General features: G+C 51.7%; 9 protein-coding genes across 9 annotated transcripts; 4 read left to right on the forward strand and 5 right to left on the reverse strand.

The window, feature by feature from the left end:
- Positions 1 to 1,140: 1,140 nt before the first annotated feature.
- Positions 1,141 to 2,900, forward strand: ALTATR162_LOCUS8022 (uncharacterized protein; the record flags this gene model as incomplete). Its single annotated transcript, XM_043315651.1, has 3 exons — positions 1,141 to 1,339; positions 1,398 to 2,494; positions 2,559 to 2,900. The coding sequence occupies 3 exons, from the start codon at positions 1,141 to 1,143 to the stop codon at positions 2,898 to 2,900; spliced, it is 1,638 nt and encodes a 545-aa protein (XP_043171586.1).
- Positions 2,901 to 4,066: 1,166 nt separating this feature from the next.
- On the reverse strand, positions 4,067 to 4,750 carry ALTATR162_LOCUS8023 (uncharacterized protein; the record flags this gene model as incomplete). The annotated part of the gene is made up of 3 exons (XM_043315652.1): positions 4,067 to 4,425; positions 4,476 to 4,547; positions 4,597 to 4,750. The coding sequence occupies 3 exons, from the start codon at positions 4,748 to 4,750 to the stop codon at positions 4,067 to 4,069; spliced, it is 585 nt and encodes a 194-aa protein (XP_043171587.1).
- Positions 4,751 to 6,051: 1,301 nt separating this feature from the next.
- Positions 6,052 to 7,435, forward strand: ALTATR162_LOCUS8024 (uncharacterized protein; the record flags this gene model as incomplete). Its single annotated transcript, XM_043315653.1, has 2 exons — positions 6,052 to 6,268; positions 6,342 to 7,435. 2 exons carry the CDS (start codon positions 6,052 to 6,054, stop codon positions 7,433 to 7,435), a joined length of 1,311 nt encoding a protein of 436 aa, XP_043171588.1.
- Positions 7,436 to 7,592: 157 nt separating this feature from the next.
- ALTATR162_LOCUS8025 (uncharacterized protein) lies at positions 7,593 to 8,326 on the reverse strand (the record flags this gene model as incomplete). Its single annotated transcript, XM_043315654.1, has 2 exons — positions 7,593 to 7,939; positions 7,990 to 8,326. 2 exons carry the CDS (start codon positions 8,324 to 8,326, stop codon positions 7,593 to 7,595), a joined length of 684 nt encoding a protein of 227 aa, XP_043171589.1.
- Positions 8,327 to 8,943: 617 nt separating this feature from the next.
- ALTATR162_LOCUS8026 (uncharacterized protein) lies at positions 8,944 to 9,513 on the forward strand (the record flags this gene model as incomplete). The annotated part of the gene is made up of 1 exon (XM_043315655.1): positions 8,944 to 9,513. One exon carries the CDS (start codon positions 8,944 to 8,946, stop codon positions 9,511 to 9,513), a length of 570 nt encoding a protein of 189 aa, XP_043171590.1.
- An 825-nt stretch (positions 9,514 to 10,338) lies between these two features.
- ALTATR162_LOCUS8027 (uncharacterized protein) lies at positions 10,339 to 11,171 on the reverse strand (the record flags this gene model as incomplete). Its single annotated transcript, XM_043315656.1, has 2 exons — positions 10,339 to 10,862; positions 10,931 to 11,171. 2 exons carry the CDS (start codon positions 11,169 to 11,171, stop codon positions 10,339 to 10,341), a joined length of 765 nt encoding a protein of 254 aa, XP_043171591.1.
- Positions 11,172 to 11,525: 354 nt separating this feature from the next.
- On the reverse strand, positions 11,526 to 12,502 carry ALTATR162_LOCUS8028 (uncharacterized protein; the record flags this gene model as incomplete). The annotated part of the gene is made up of 3 exons (XM_043315657.1): positions 11,526 to 11,843; positions 11,893 to 12,444; positions 12,500 to 12,502. 3 exons carry the CDS (start codon positions 12,500 to 12,502, stop codon positions 11,526 to 11,528), a joined length of 873 nt encoding a protein of 290 aa, XP_043171592.1.
- Positions 12,503 to 13,450: 948 nt separating this feature from the next.
- ALTATR162_LOCUS8029 (uncharacterized protein) lies at positions 13,451 to 14,471 on the forward strand (the record flags this gene model as incomplete). The annotated part of the gene is made up of 2 exons (XM_043315658.1): positions 13,451 to 13,540; positions 13,590 to 14,471. The coding sequence occupies 2 exons, from the start codon at positions 13,451 to 13,453 to the stop codon at positions 14,469 to 14,471; spliced, it is 972 nt and encodes a 323-aa protein (XP_043171593.1).
- Positions 14,472 to 14,734: 263 nt separating this feature from the next.
- ALTATR162_LOCUS8030 (uncharacterized protein) lies at positions 14,735 to 15,367 on the reverse strand (the record flags this gene model as incomplete). Its single annotated transcript, XM_043315659.1, has 1 exon — positions 14,735 to 15,367. The coding sequence occupies one exon, from the start codon at positions 15,365 to 15,367 to the stop codon at positions 14,735 to 14,737; it is 633 nt and encodes a 210-aa protein (XP_043171594.1).
- Positions 15,368 to 15,514: the final 147 nt, after the last annotated feature.

Here is a 15,514-nt window from a genome sequence, read left to right on the forward strand (position 1 = left end):
TATCCTCGCTTTGAACGGCGGCGAGGACAAGTAAGACGAGTCATGAATCTGCTCCGCCGATTTGCTCCTTCTTGATTTCAAGGAGCCTTGAGTACCCATCGAGTGGGGTTGTCAATGATATCCTGCATGCTCAGACCTTGGCCTCTTCTCTGAAAACAGGAGGAAAGAAAACCTGTAGTCATCAGATCGGCACAGTATGGTACGGAAACGCAAAGCAATCCTCCTTTTAGATGTCTCTACTCGAGATTACAATCCCAAACTTATCCCAGCCCTACGGATTGATAGCCCGCACGTGTATACTCAATAGAATATGATTCCCGAGTGTCCCGAAGCCCAGTGACTTATTCGAACAGAAGACTTCTAACTTTACCAGACTATGTTGTCGTTGCCGTTGCCCGAAGTTGCTCACACATCATGTCGTGGAATTCGTGTCTCCACTTGGGCACCAAGCATGTCGAAAGACGCATGGTTCTCGGTGACCTTCTGTCGGCACTGAAGTCTTTCTAGAAGATCGCGGTAGATGGATCGGGTCATGTCCACCCAGCTGCAGCACTCGAAGTAGCAACCCCGCAGAACACGGGCATTGAAGCCCGAGCTTGTAGCACCCAACATAGCAGCTTACGCCGCGGACTTCCTATTCCCAACCCCCTCAGCCGCACGCGCGAATAGTGTTCTCGACCCGCCACGCACGCTTCGACCAATGTGCAGCAACCGATTTGACTGTCAACCAGTTGCTCCACGCCCGTTTGCCCAGCTCTCTGGGCCCACCCCCGCGTTTTCTCATGCACCCCAGCGGGTGCGAAGCGAAAAATGACGCATATCGGATGAGATTGCGGAGACACACGAGCAGAAGTCTGGGGAAAGGCCATGCGATGATGGCACACCAACTCCCAACATGGCAATCCATGTTAACTTGCCAAATTTCTTCGCATCGAGCCTGGTTGTGCGTCGCCCCGGCCCTTTCCGATGAGTAGACTTGAAACTATACGATTAGCATAAGTAGGACGTCGAATCTCCCTAAGTATGGTCTTCAATCATCGCAAGCTTTCGGGCCTCGACGGTCATCATTACATTATTGACTTCAGGTCGCCACTTTATAGCCTCCCTTAAGCTCTTCATCACAGGCAACTATCTACCAACATGGCTCAGAACTCCTCGGACGTAAAGAAGGTCGATATTTTCAACGAAAGGTCTTCCAGCATCGACAAGATTGAAGACATTACGACTGCACGCGAACATGCGGAACAAATCGCTAACCTCTCTGGTATCGAAGCAACAGCCGCTTCGAAGGCTGCTTGGCTAATCTCCATGACCGTTTCTCTCGGTGGCCTCCTGTTCGGTGTGTACCCCTGTTACTGAGTAAGATCGCTCTTGTCAACCATGCTGACTCTGTTGAGGCTACGACACTGGCTACATCTCCTCGGTCCTCGTTACTATCGGCACATCTCTTGGCCATGAACTCACTTCCTCCGAGCAAGAACTCGTCACCTCACTTACCTCCGGTGGAGCACTCGTAGGAGCCGTCATCGCTGGCATGATTGCCGACAAATATGGTCGCAAGCTACCAATCTTCCTGGCCTGCGCTGTTTTCGTTATTGGCACTGTACTCCAGACAGCCGCGTATCATCTTCCACAGTTTGCTGTAGGCCGCTTCGTTGTAGGCCTGGGTGTCGGCTCGGCGGCTATGGTAGTGCCTCTGTACATTTCCGAACTAGCCCCAGCCAAGTATCGCGGCCGAATGATTGCCTTCAACAACATGAGCGTTACCTTTGGTCAACTTCTCGCTTCAGCCATCGGTGCCGGCTTTGCACAAGTCGGAGGTGCTAACTCACAAGCATGGAGAGCAACAGTCGGTATTGGTGCGGCACCCGCCATCCTTCTTGCTGGCCTCTTGACTCTCTGCCCCGAATCTCCCCGTCAACTAGTCGCACACGGAAAAGTAGACGAAGCCAGTGTCATCCTCACACGCCTCTATCCGACTTCGACCGAAGAGCAGCGCCGTGCGAAGATTATGAGCATCGAGATGAGCATCAACGAGGCTACACAAACAATGGTAGACGATTCAGTATTCAAGACGCTAGCCCGCATCTTCACGACTGCATCCACATTCCGCGCTGTATTCGTAGCATGCACGATCATGGCCATATCGCAGTTATCTGGTTTCAACACACTTATGTACTACTCAGCAACCCTGTTCAAGATCGTAGGTTTCAACAACGCCACCGCCGTCGCCATCACCGTTTCCGCTACGAACTTTATCTTCTCGCTCGTCAACCTTGTCATCGTTGACAAATTCGGCCGTCGTCGCATACTCCTGGTGACGGTCTTGGGAATGAGCATCTGCCTCGTCATTGCTGCCGTCAGCTTTTCTTACATCCCAATCGATCTCCACACATTAGCTGTTCAGAGCGACGAGATTGGCTGGCCGGGCTATGTTCTCATTGCTACAATCATCATCTTCGTTGGCTTTTACTCTAGCGGAGTCGCGACAGTGGTAAGTGATTTTCCTGTACAAGCTGCATGTGAGACATATACTGACTTCGCACGTCAAAACTTAGGCATGGATTGGCACCGAATTGATTCCCATGGAGGTCAGGGCAGTTGGTACGATGCTCAACACAGTAACATGTTGGAGTACCAACATCATCATCGCCTCAACCTTCCTATCCATGATGAAAGGCATCACCCCGTCTGGAGCCTTCGGCTTTTACGCAGGAATCTGCTTTTTCGGCTGGCTTTTCGTTATCTTCTGCTTCCCCGAAGTTAAAGGCATGCCACTTGAGGCCATCCGAGAGGTCTTTGAACATGGATTTGGTGTCAGGTATGCGAGAAAGTGGCAGAAGGAAAACAAGGAGTTTGCCAAAGTCAACGCGGGCAATTCACAAGCGTTCGGGCATTGATCAAATACGGGGGCTAGCAAAGGGATTCTCTTCATGTGAACATTTTAGTTAGGCTTTGCATGAAGCGAGTGATGACATGACGAATACATTACAGTACTTCAAGTTGTACAGTGCTCTAGCATACTTTGTAGTGTGCCGTGATGTCTCGTTGGTAACCAAGCGAGGTCCAAAAATCCGTTGCATACCTCCTGGGAAACGTTGAGATGTGAACCAACTCTGAGAGCGAAATCCGCGAATAGCAATGTTGAAACATTGAATGCATTTGTGCAACAGTAATAGACTGTTTATGGATACGAACTTGGGATATACACAATGCATGTTCTGAAGTGATGAGATAATACCTCAGTGTTAGTGTCATGTTCCCTAACCAAGTACCACGGTACCTACAATCGGTTCCCCATCTTCACCCCTAACAACACACCTCACCAAACATCATATCAACGAAATATGCAACATATTCCTGCTTCCTAATCCTCCAACCGTCTCATCTCAAACAACAATACAACGCCACCACCATGCGCAAAGCAAGCCTTGTCGTCATCCTCACAACAGCCATCAGCGGCGTAACAGCCATCGACAAGATCGCTCGCAAGGCCGAAAGATGCATTGCCTATGCCGTTACAGATAGATCATGGACGGAGAACAATCTGAGAAGGCGGAGGGTTGTATACGATACTACGGCACATGTCGCGCACTACGATCAGACGCTGTATAGCATTGGATGGATGTGGTCGAACGAGAAGAAAGGTACATATCGCACTGAAATCCAAAGACCAAGTGCTAACTACCGAAAATGATAGCATGCAACGCCCACACCATAGACACGGTTGTGTACTACAATGGTATAGTCATACCGGGTGGCGCCTATGTGATCGATAGCAGTGAGGTACTGAGTGAGGATGGCGACCGCGCACATCAGTGTCTTCTGGACGTGTTTAAAGTTACCTTGGGTAACAATTTGAACTGCACGGCAGTATGAAGTGAAAGCAGATTGGAAAAGGGGGATTCGCTAGTCATTGGATTTGGATAGCTGGGATTCTGAGTTGTATGAGAAGTACTACTTAATGCAGAAATGCGTCATGAACGTCTTCTCTGGGATGACGCAGTAAAAGCTAGCAATGTAGAATATACTGGGTTGTACAACTTCGAGAGATCGTGCTCCTTTTTTACGCATCCCACCTCTTCGTGTTATCTCCGCTCTTCACCTGCAAATAGTTCCCGGCAATCGGCGCTTTCAGTCCAGCATCAGCTATGAACTTTGGCCAGTCAATACCGAACCGGCTGCTAACGGCTTGTTTATGCGCAGCCGGTACCACGAAGTTTGCCGGTTGCTCATGCAGCAAGAACACGTAACGATGAGTGGGAGGCGCACCAGCGGGAGGTGCAGGGCCGAAGTACGACGATGGGGTTGTCGCTGTTGTGGTGAGGACGGTTGTACCGTTCTGCTTGGTGCTAGATGGCGTATAATCCTGCAGGAGCGCATGCAAAACAGTTGTCGTACGTCCATTCTGAGAACCGTCGATGTCTTCGTAATGTCAATGTACTGGGCTTTGCGAGCATAGTTTTAGATCTTACCAATCATTGCGAGGAGGTACTTCCCGCTAAGTGTCGTGTTGGTGAGGCCAATGACAGGAGCTCTTTGCGTGACTGATCATTGTCAGCATAATCCTTCTTTCCTCGTATCTTACGCTCATACTAGATTTCCTGACGACGATACCAGGGCTGATATACTGCGTCCCGTAGTATACATCCAGTGTTGCATTGGTCGCTGGAGCAAAGCCCGAGGGCGTAGTTTGCGCGAAGGCCGACGCAGCGAGAAACAACGATGATACAACAGCTGTGAACTTCATCTTGATAAGCTTACAATAACAAGAATGAGTATTAAGGCCTTGAAAGATGGCTCGTTACTGCGAACAGTCGACAAACTGTATTATAAAGGCCCCGCCGCAACAACGTGGTCTGTCGCCTCCACTACAGCCATGCTATCGGCATGCAGGTCTTCTGCAACATGTTTAGTACAAGCCAAGAGATATTAAGAAAGGCATGTGTTTATAGATGATGCTCGAATTTAAGCGAAGCTGGTATGTTGTAGGCTGAAAGGATCCTTCATTCCGACCCCTGTCACCCCCGCAAGATCCGCATATATGTTTTCGGCACTTGACAGGAGTCTCTTTCCATCTATTGCAAGAAACTACCCGGCTTGTCAGCTCAGAATGAGGTTGTCCCTCGCTCTTACTACAGGCCTGTCCGGCATTGCTATGGCATGGTCGCTTGGTAGACGAGCCCAGCTAGATGTGCCAGCAGCTTCAGGTACCCAATTCTATCAACTGCGGTCCTCATCGTATGTGTGCTTGAGAGGGCAAATCTCTAGGTTCAGACACTGACGGCCTATCGTAGAGACGATCCCACAGTCGACAAACAATGGGTATCTCTTCCAGTCAGCTCTTCCAATATACGCACTTATGTGCTCACTAGCAGCCAAGATAGCGCTAGCAAGTTCTTCCTCGTGAAGTATAATGCAACGAACACGTGGGAACTTCATGCGGCGGAGGACATTGATCGACAAGTAGTGCTGCATGGCCGCAACCAGTCTAGCGAACTCCTATACATGAGCGACGTGCTACGTCCGGGTTCGACTAACGTCCTTGAAGGGAGATGGCCGAATGGGGGTCTTCATCTTGGACAACAATATCTTGGACGTTAGAGATGGGAGTGCGCTGACGGCGAGATCATTCGTAGGTGTTCATCCTGAGGTTGAAGGTGGGCCGTATGAGCTCGCATTGCATGATGGTGAGCGCCCTACTAGAAACCGTAGGTAGGCCTGGAGCTGATATGATGGTGTAGGAGAAGGCAACAGTTCGTTACGGACAGTGACAGGTCTCCACCTGACATTTGTAAGGCTTCCGCGGGCTTCGCATTATGAACCGTGACATGTAGTAGTCTGGTGTTTCTTTTCAATGTAGCAAGTGGTTCCGGTTGTCGTGTGCGTTGAGTCTCACAAGTCTGTGCGTTATCGATAGCGACTTCCAAAAATCCAACTCCAATCTTGGCATCCCACCAACGCCGCTCCCATTGTCGACAATCCACCAGCCCCGCCCTCTGCGCCCGCCGCCTACACTCTCCCCCTATACCAGATTCTACGATCATCACCATGCCGGGCGCCAAGACCACGCTGCTCATCGAGGGCACCTTCGAGGAGCTTACCGACGAGTTCGCACAATACATCGACAGCCTCAAAAAATCCCAGGGCGATGAGAGCGCCAACCTCCAGGGCGAGAGCGCGGACCTGCTCAAGGAGAACAAGAAGGACGATGTTCTCAAGAAGCTCGTCGTCGGCAGCCAAGCGCTGAACCAGGCGCCAGAGAAGGGTACGGCTTCAGCGATGACACAAGAGGGGTTGTGTTGATGGGAGATGACATTGGGCTAACAATGAGTGCGCAGAGTTCATCGCGGCATACAACTTGCTCATCCACCTCGTAAACCAGTCGCCGAACGTGTCCATGTTCATTCCCAAGATGTGCCAGAACTTGAGCACGCCTATTTCCTCATCGCCCCAGAACGGTGGTGGTCTTGCTCTCTCCATCCTCAGCACCATCTTCAACACCACCCAGCCGGACAGTGAAACGCGCTACCATGTGCTCCTCGCCATTCTCCGTGTCATTCGCGCCACATCAAACTTCGAGACGCTACGACCACAACTGAAGCAGCTCGACAGCTGGATAGCCGCATGGCAGACTGGGGAGGAGGATGCGCGCAAGCTCTACCTTGCTGTAAGCGATGTCGCATCGGACGCAGGCGAGGATGAGCAGGCATACACATATTTGCTGCGTGCGCTCAGGACATTCCCTTCGGAACAAGCGTCGTCTCCAGAGGCCCGCGAGCTTTCTCTCCGCGCCCTCAAGTCCGCCCTCACACACCCCACCCACTTCGACTTCCAAGATCTTACCGATCTCGACTCGATCCAAGCCCTCCGCAACTCCGACCCAGTCTACTTCCAGCTCCTCGAAATCTTCAACTCGGATCTGCTAGACGACTTCAACGACTTCAAGGATGAGCACGATGGCTGGGTTGAGGAGTCCGGTCTTGACGGCGCTGCCTTGAACCGCAAGATGCGTCTTCTCACTCTCGCGTCCATGGCTGCCTCAGCCGGCCAGACCAGGTCGCTCCCCTACGAGAAGATCGCAAAGGCACTACAAGTACCATCTGAGGACGTCGAGATGTGGGTCATTGACGTAATTCGCGCCGGTCTCGTCGAGGGCAAGCTCAGCCAGCTCAACCAGACCTTCCTGATCCACCGCTCAACATACCGTGTCTTTGGCGATAACCAGTGGAGAGAGGTAGCCTCAAGATTAGACCTGTGGCGAAACAGCCTACAGGGTGTCCTGCAAGTCATCCAACAGGAGAAGCAGAGGTTCGTGCAGGAGAAGGAAGAGGAGGCAAACAAGGCGGACCAGAAGGCTGATATGGCCTCGAGGTTTGGCGGACGAGGTGGACAGAGGAAGCAGCACAGGGCCATCGACGAAGATATGGACTAAGTGGCTACGTCTTCTTGGTGCGCGTTTGTTTCTTTCAAAAGGGGTAGGCTTGGGACGGATGCATTATGAGGCTTTTCAGGTTCATGAACAGCAGCCCTCGAGCTGCACGATAGACAATGCAATTCAGATATATTGACTCTTGGACGCCTCTCTATGTCTATGAAGCCTGCGTCTGTACGAAGGTAAGGTTGATGGGCTTCACGCCCCGCTCCTTGAGCTTCTCCTGCACATCCCGGTAAACTTGGTTAGGCTCTTGTTCCGCGTTGATCTTGACAACTCTGTCCTGCGACTCAAACTCCTTGACCACAGGCATGCTTGTCTCCACGAATGTCCTGAAACGCTTTCTGATACTCTCCGGATTGTCGTCTGCGCGGCCGGATGTCTCGCCGCGGTGGAGGAGTCGCTTCTCCATGACAGCCTCGGAGCAGTCGAAGAAAATGGTGAATTTGGAAGGGCAGACAGAGCGCTCGAATGCGTGGGCTTGATCGAGTTTGCGTGGGAAACCTATTTAAGTCAGGCGGTGTAGTAGGAAGTAGCGGTGATAGGTATCGTACCGTCAATCAGGAACAGGTTTCCGTGGTTCTCTCCGCTCTCCATGCTACTCTGCATAGCATTCTCTAGTAGCTGAACGGTAACCTCCATAGGTACAATGGTGCCTTCCTTGATGTACGTCTTGATCATCTCGCCGAATTCGCTGCCCGCACGGTCCTGCTCCTCACGCAGCAGGTCGCCGGCAGAGAGATGCTTGAAGCCATAGTCGCTGACGAGCTTCGTACATTGAGTGCCCTTTCCTGCGCCGGGGCCGCCAAGGACGAAGAGTACGGTCACTTCGTCGCTGGACCAGCGAGGAGAAGAGCGACTGCCGGCGGCAGTTCCTTCGATAGCAGGCATGATAGCTAGTGTGGGTGTGAAGGCTTCACTTGTCCTTTGCCACTGGGTGAATGGCCTTGAATAGGTCCTTTTGGCTGGTATCCCTCGCCTTTGCGCTGCTCAACAATTTGATTGAACAGGTATGTGCCTAGTCCCAATATAGCGAGGATAGGCCAGACCTTGAGTGGACTTTTAGAGGGTGGGGTACGGATGTGTGTCGGTGGCTCGTTAGGTCCAGTAGGTTCGCCTGGTTGACGGAGACGAGATGCGTTTACCCTGGAGGAGGTAAAGGCGCGAGTTGTGAAGAATTGAGGCTGGCGAAGGAGGATACGCTGGCGCGAGAATAGAAAGGACATCGTGCAGATAGTGATATGGCGGTATGAGCAGGGGCGATTCAAGGTCGTGCAGCTGCTCCTCCCCTCGTTAACCCCAAGGGGACTAGCGTTCACGTACCTTCCTCGTATCTCAAGCCCAGCCTTCCAACCTGGGCACGCGCTTCTCCACTCTCCATCTTCACTGGTACGGCAGTATCGACACTGACTCTCACCAGCATGATCGTACTTTAATCTTTGCTAACAATCATTTACAACAAACTCACTGCCAGCCATCCACCATCCCTGAAGCTTGACAACACAATCATGACTACAACTAGTCTCTTCTCCCGCGCTTACACGGGACTTCGTGTCCCAAAGAAGATACGCGGCTTCCTTGCCTTACCTGGAGAGATCAGGAACCAGATATACGATTACTACTTTGACTCGGAGCGTCGCTGTGAGATTGCCAGCAAAGGATCCCAATTCACGCAGCGAAAGCCGCAGACTGTCAAGTTGTCGTCAAATCTAGTTCCTACGAACAAGACCACCCCAGCAACTAGTGTTCAACCAATTACTGTTCCTCCTACGGTGGTCCGCTTCTCGGGACCACTTGGTAAGTACAATGCTGTCCAAGGTCTGCGAACGAACTGGTCAGGCTCTTTATCCGCCCTCAGTCTCGTGTGCAAGAAAGTTTCCATGGAGACAGCGCCTTTCCTCTATCAGAAAACAGTCTTTGTCTTCGACGCGCCGAAGCGCACTGAAAACTTCTTCAAGTTCGCCTCAAGCATTCACATGGGGAGCATCACCAAGTTGCATCTCCACTACAACACCTATGGCGACCCTTGGGAAATGAAAAACATGATTTGGCAGGAGAAGCACAGCCGAAGTTGGTGAGTACGGTGATGGGAAGTTATAGAGTTAGAGGCGTCTCGAGATACTTTACGCAAAAGTAACTAATATCATATCCATGTCTAGACAACGAGTTTGCAGGGCCGCTGCGAAGACGCTTACCGGCTTACGCGAGCTTGAGATCTGGATGCAGGTTCACGATACCTCTCCAAAGTTCAGCCTGCGGGAGAAATGGCTGAAACCTCTGCTTCAGTTTCGGCGGTTGGCGGATTCAAAGGAACTGTCGAGCCATAAAGTAGCGTCAAACCCGCTTGTCGATCGTCAGTCAGGTATTCAGATCGCCAAGGTCCATGTCTGGACACGTTGGACCAGAAATATAGAGGCTTTATGGGCTAGCAACAAAAGATTGATAGAGGCAAGTAGGGATTTGCACCTGCTCTACGGGCAGGCTATTGGTCTTGCTATCACCGGGTCGACCGAAGAGACGGCTATGGCTGGATTCAATGCAGCGTGGAAGGGGAAATATGCAGAGTGGAGAACCCATCTTGTGCTGGTTCGGGGAGGGTGAAGAGTACTTGCGATACCATGGATATACTCGATGTCCAAGAAGTTAATTAGCGAAGAGTTCGTGCATTTGAAGTTGGCGCTCTCTGTACTACTTTATGTAGTGAGGGAGTATTATGCTCGTGCCAGCGAAGGCATCTCATTTACTCAAATTTCCACTTAACAATCTGGTTCCGATCGCCATCCTCAATATTGTTGAGTCTATTGTCTACGCAATTTCTATATTTCTAGTTGATCACGAATCCCAACCGCCACATAAACCAGCAACGGAAATCCCTCGAAAAATTAAACCGCACGACACTTAGCTCAAGCACTTGGGTTCTGCTTGGTAGCCTCGTCAACAACCTGTGCCTGTTTCGTCGCGATCTCCTCCTCAACCTCCGGCGGGAAGTCACCGGGTACGATACCAAAGACGCCAACGTCACTCCTACCCATACCGCCACCGTTCTTCTCCGTCTCCTCGTTCTCTTTCAGCACGAAGAACCCAGGGTTCTTCTTCATCTCCTCCTCATCAAACTCAAAGACACGCCAATCGGCGTTGAAGAACATGCGGTTGCATACACCAGTACGCAGGAAACCCGAATGCGAGACAACAGCAATGACCTTTTCAGGACGCGAGTAGAGGTCCTTGAGGCATCTCTGTCCACGTGCTAGGATAGCCTTTTCCGTAAAGGCGTATGGGTTCTTGGCTCCGCCTGTCGTCTTGTCCGGGAATGAAGGATCTACAACAGAAAAGTCGTATTGAGGGAATTCCTTGGAGATCTCGTCGATGGGTGTTCCAGTGTCACAGGGCTTGTCTGCGTTTTCTTGCCAATTTGCGTCGGGAATGACTATGACCTAGATTAATACTCATGTTACACATATATAAAATGTTCTATCCCAGTAGTGATTATCTTACCTTTTGTACCCTTCTTGATAAGCCAGTCTAGTCCAATAGTGGCGGTCTGGAGTGTCCGTCTCTGAGCGCTCACGACGATGAGTTCAACCTCATTGCCAATCTTGCTCGCTTTCAGACTCTCGTGTAGCTCGCGACATTGCTGTTCACCCAGCTCGGTAAGTGGAGGATCCCGGATAGACCAGTCGCTGGTAGCATTGTGTTGGGCCTGAGCATGGCGGATAAGTATGAGTGTTGGCGGCATGATGGGAAATTGCAGTTGAATAGGAAGAATGAGTATGGGTGGATGGAGAGACGCGTTACGTACAGTACTTAAGAAAGTTGTTGAGTTAGTTGTCAAAATCGGTTTGCTGATGACGCGCTATCCAGTAGTGGGGCGGATGTACCTGCATGGCGAATCTGGAATCGTTTCGATGACGCGGGCTGGTAATTGTTGACCCATAAGCGGCAGGAGCGACGAAGCAAGTTTGGCAAGCGGGCCGAACGTGAAGATGATGTTTGCGGTACTTGCTTCTGTAGATGTTGTTCATTTGATCGTGAAAGGCAGTCAAAGCCGCTCGTTATGCATGCTACCGTCTATGTAGTGTCATGTCGTTGTCTATTCCTCCATCTTCTCCTCATCCTCGTCATCATCGTCGTCTCCCTCTAGCGCCTTCTTTGCTAACTTCTCAGCCTCTTCCCGGATGTCTTTGGGTACTTCCTCGTGCCTGCCCTTGGTAGGACCGTCGAGATTGCTGATCCATGTCATCTCAAGCTCAAACTCCTTGTCCTTGTTGTCATCGTGTGCGACGTAGATGATGCGTGCTGCCTCCTTTACACCTTCCTCCAGTGATAGCTGTCCTTCGGCGAGGTTGAGCTTCTCGAGCTCCGACTTGGCGACCTGGCGGCCCTTGCCTGTAGCCGCACCGTAGTAACCCTGCAATCGTTAGTTGTTACCCATGTGATGACAGGACAATTCAGCATACCCAGTATAGGCCGCTGGGCTCAATCATGTAGAGTGATGGCCCGCCGTGCTTCGCACCCTCCTTCTTGCCTCCCGATCCAACAGTAGGCCCTGAGCCAACTTGGCCATCTACTGGTAGCTCTGCCTCGGAATCCCAGCCTGCAAGAATGGCGGTTATACCGAAGGGACGGACACTCGAATAGAGGGTATATGCTTGGGCATAGCTTCCCATGCGGTCGGCGAGAGACGAGGAGGGGATGGGTGCCTTGTAGAGCTGCCGCCATTGGGCTGCCTCATCGCGGGCACGGGAGACGAAGTGGCGACCGTCGGGGAGAAGACCGGAAGATACGATGCCCATATTACGATCCACAGTAGCTATCCGCTTGTTCGCGCCTGGCTTGAGGAGCTTGCTGCTGACGAGCTTCTCGAGAGCGAGTACGACGCCATCCTTGCACTTGATGCCGACCGCTGTGCCACCGTTCTCTACCGCCTTGACCGCGTATTCGACCTGGAAGTTCCGACCATCGGGCGAAAAGACCGAGTTGGACAGGTCGTAGCCCGTACCTATTGAAGTCTACGCCATTGTTAGGTCGACTGGGGTGCTTGCACTGCTGCGGTGGGGTGTTTACCATGAAGGGCGGGGTGAGGACCGAAGACGGCGATTTGAAATTTCCGGTATATCAAGCAGTTTCCTGGGTTTAGAGGAACAATTACCGTAATAGCAAACGTTGAAAGTCGAGCGTCCCGGTGTTGATGATTCTAGGCAATGGGGTATCTGCGCAAGCTCCAGTAGCTCACTAGCGCGCCAAGAAGACCCCCGGGCCCCGACACCTGGAGGCATCAACACCGACGTACGCAAGTCACGACGCCCACAAGCATTGCAACTTTTGAACTTTCTTATGGCGTGCTATAGACCTGTTCGTGCGATATGCTCCCTCGCTGCTGGTCTGTTCTGTATTGGTGTGCCCGCCGCCTGTTGTCCCGGCTTCTTCCGCCTGGACCGCTCCAATTGCACCCGCCTTACATCCAAAAGTGCATACGCCCATACACATTTGATGAGTTGTCGTCCCAACTCGACCACTATTTCCAAGCTCCAAAGACACACTATTGGCTGTCAACGGGCTAGCCGAACAAGTTGGGTTTCAGCTTCGTCACTAATTGGATGTGGGCGACAAAATTATCAGAATCATCCCGCCTACACGCATGACCCCGACAGCGCGCTATACTCGACAGTACATAAAGAACCACCATCACACTGCTCCTGATTTTCCTGCTGACCCCTCTTCACTGCTGACTTGATTCGAGTATCTTTGAATACCTCTCTCTGTTTATTCTTGACTACAAAGGCGCCTTTGATCCCATCCCCGCCGATTATCGTCAGCGCCCAACCAACGCACCCGCGGATAGTACGGTTCAAGATCTAAACCAACCGCGAAACTCAAGTCCGAGTACCCAAGCTTGTTCAACAATAGATTTGATCACTCTGAGTGTCATCCGACTCGACAATTAATATATTCTTCAACTTTCCGTTTTGCAGAAGTTGCCCCTCATACCCACTTGCTGTTGAGATCCTAGAGGATATGCAGCTCCTCCACCACTGCAACTGCACTTACGATACGCCCATCTCGTACAGTCCTTTTGCATTTTCCCAGAATATATCCTGCTCAAACGTAAGCTCGATTGTCTTTGATGCTGCTAAGTACTAACATTACGTCATAGTGCGGCACAATATCTACAGGCATCAACGTTCAGGGGAAAGCAGCAGAAGACGCAAACATGCAGCAGGATGAGCTTACCCGGCTGTTTTCAGTCAATATGAACTTGTCGCAAGGCAACGAACAGCCCATGCAACCACAGATGCACCAAGAACAACCAGTGCAGCAACAGCAACAGCAACAGCAGGAAGACGCTCCCAAACAGATCGTCTATGCTTCCCAGCACTATACACATTCGTATCATGTACCTACTCGTAGTACTTCCGAACCAGCCTTGAAGACACACATCGACTCGTCGGACCTCGCGGCTGTACTTCTAAGGAACAGCATTGATCCCTCTCTCCTGTTTCCTTCCCAGATCGAGTTGTTTCAAAATGCAGACGACGACCAGCGGCTGCGTCTCCTCGAACTTTGGCGTATATCCCCTCCATCAGGGCGCCAAGGTCATCCAGCAGGCGTGGACTACAACATGTCTAGACAACTTTACGGCTGGCCGCCCACCAGTCTAGCACAGGAGGAGGCAATGGCGAAGCTGAGATACGAGAAGCAGCAAGCGGAGTCGGCGCAACAGGAGGCCATCCAGCAGCACCAGCAGCAGTTGGAGCAGAGCATGGCTGCAGCAAACGCTGAGCCCTACATGGCTTCGGGATATGAAATGATGGCTAGGCGCGAGTATGAAGAGTCGGCACGAGCCGAGAAGGCGTTGAAGGAATCGAACAAGTACAACCAGGCCACTGATCCGGTCTACAACAACACAGGAAGTAGTGGACTCTGGCAGAAGAACGTGGGCAGCGTCGCGGACATGGAGAACAACTACGGAGCGTATGCATATGCGCGAGAATATGGACTACAGGGTGGCTATGGGGACGAGGAGATGGTCATGTGAAGCATGACATTCCTACTCCGGACTTCCTAAGGATGTGTGTGTTTATCCAAATTTCCTACATTATACCCAGAATCAGTTGCACACACGAACAATAACGTGGAGGGGTTGTCGAAGATGAGATAGTTCAGTTAGCAGCATGTCCTGGCAGGACTACATTGCTATGTATCAATCCAGACGCACTTGAACTTGGTTGCCTAGTGAAATAGAAGAATGTTGGTACATTTGAGTGGCTGTTTTCCAAAAAAGGTTCGAGAACAGGCAGTCTATTTCGCCTTTCCACTGGGCCACTTCTTCCAGCCTCTTCCGTGTCCCCTCTGTTTCCATTCCTGGATCAAAGCGGGCATGTTCAGCATAGCCTGTCTCCTCATCTCCAAACGTCCCTTCAGTGTTCGCTCCCACAGCTTTCCCTTGACCTTCTGTCCCTCACCTGTGCCCTTGACTTGCAGTCCTCTTTCTACCCTCCGCCTTTCCTTCTCGCCTGGCTTTTTGATGGTCCAGGGTAATAGATCGACGACACCGTGTTCTGATGCAAGCTTGACGAGGTCAGCTTGTTTCCGGAGCCCGTAGGCGGGAGAGTGCCATCGTCCGGTTGCGAAGTTCTTGTGTGGAAGAAATGGGTTTGGGTAGGGCAGATCGTGTGCTTCTGGCGGTATGTCTGAATTTGAAGGCGCATTTGAGGGTCTTGGGACGACGTCTGGAGCCGAAGTCTCTGTCATGGAAGCATTGGGGTCGGTTGGTGGGGTTGTCGATATTGTGTCTGGGGTTGCGTGTGAAGTCGGTGATGCGAGTTGAGATGAGAGACTGGGGAAGAGCGATGGTGGCGGGTACTTTTGGAAGAAGCGCAGTAATCGCGGCGGCAGCGACTTTGCAATCTCGACAGACTTCTGGGCGCTCATGGTGGGTATCTTGTGCGTTGCGATCCGTATCGGCGTGTCTGCTCGTGCATGTCTAAAAGTTGCAGCGCCAAGGCGGTCTTAAGCTACGAGGGTAGCCTCCAGGGTGGAGCTTGCTCGCGCCTCGCCGCGTACTGAGCTGTAACCTTG

The sequence above is a fragment of the Alternaria atra genome (genome assembly GCF_907166805.1).
Source record: "Alternaria atra isolate CS162 genome assembly, contig: 28, whole genome shotgun sequence".
Lineage (NCBI taxonomy): Eukaryota > Fungi > Ascomycota > Dothideomycetes > Pleosporales > Pleosporaceae > Alternaria > Alternaria atra.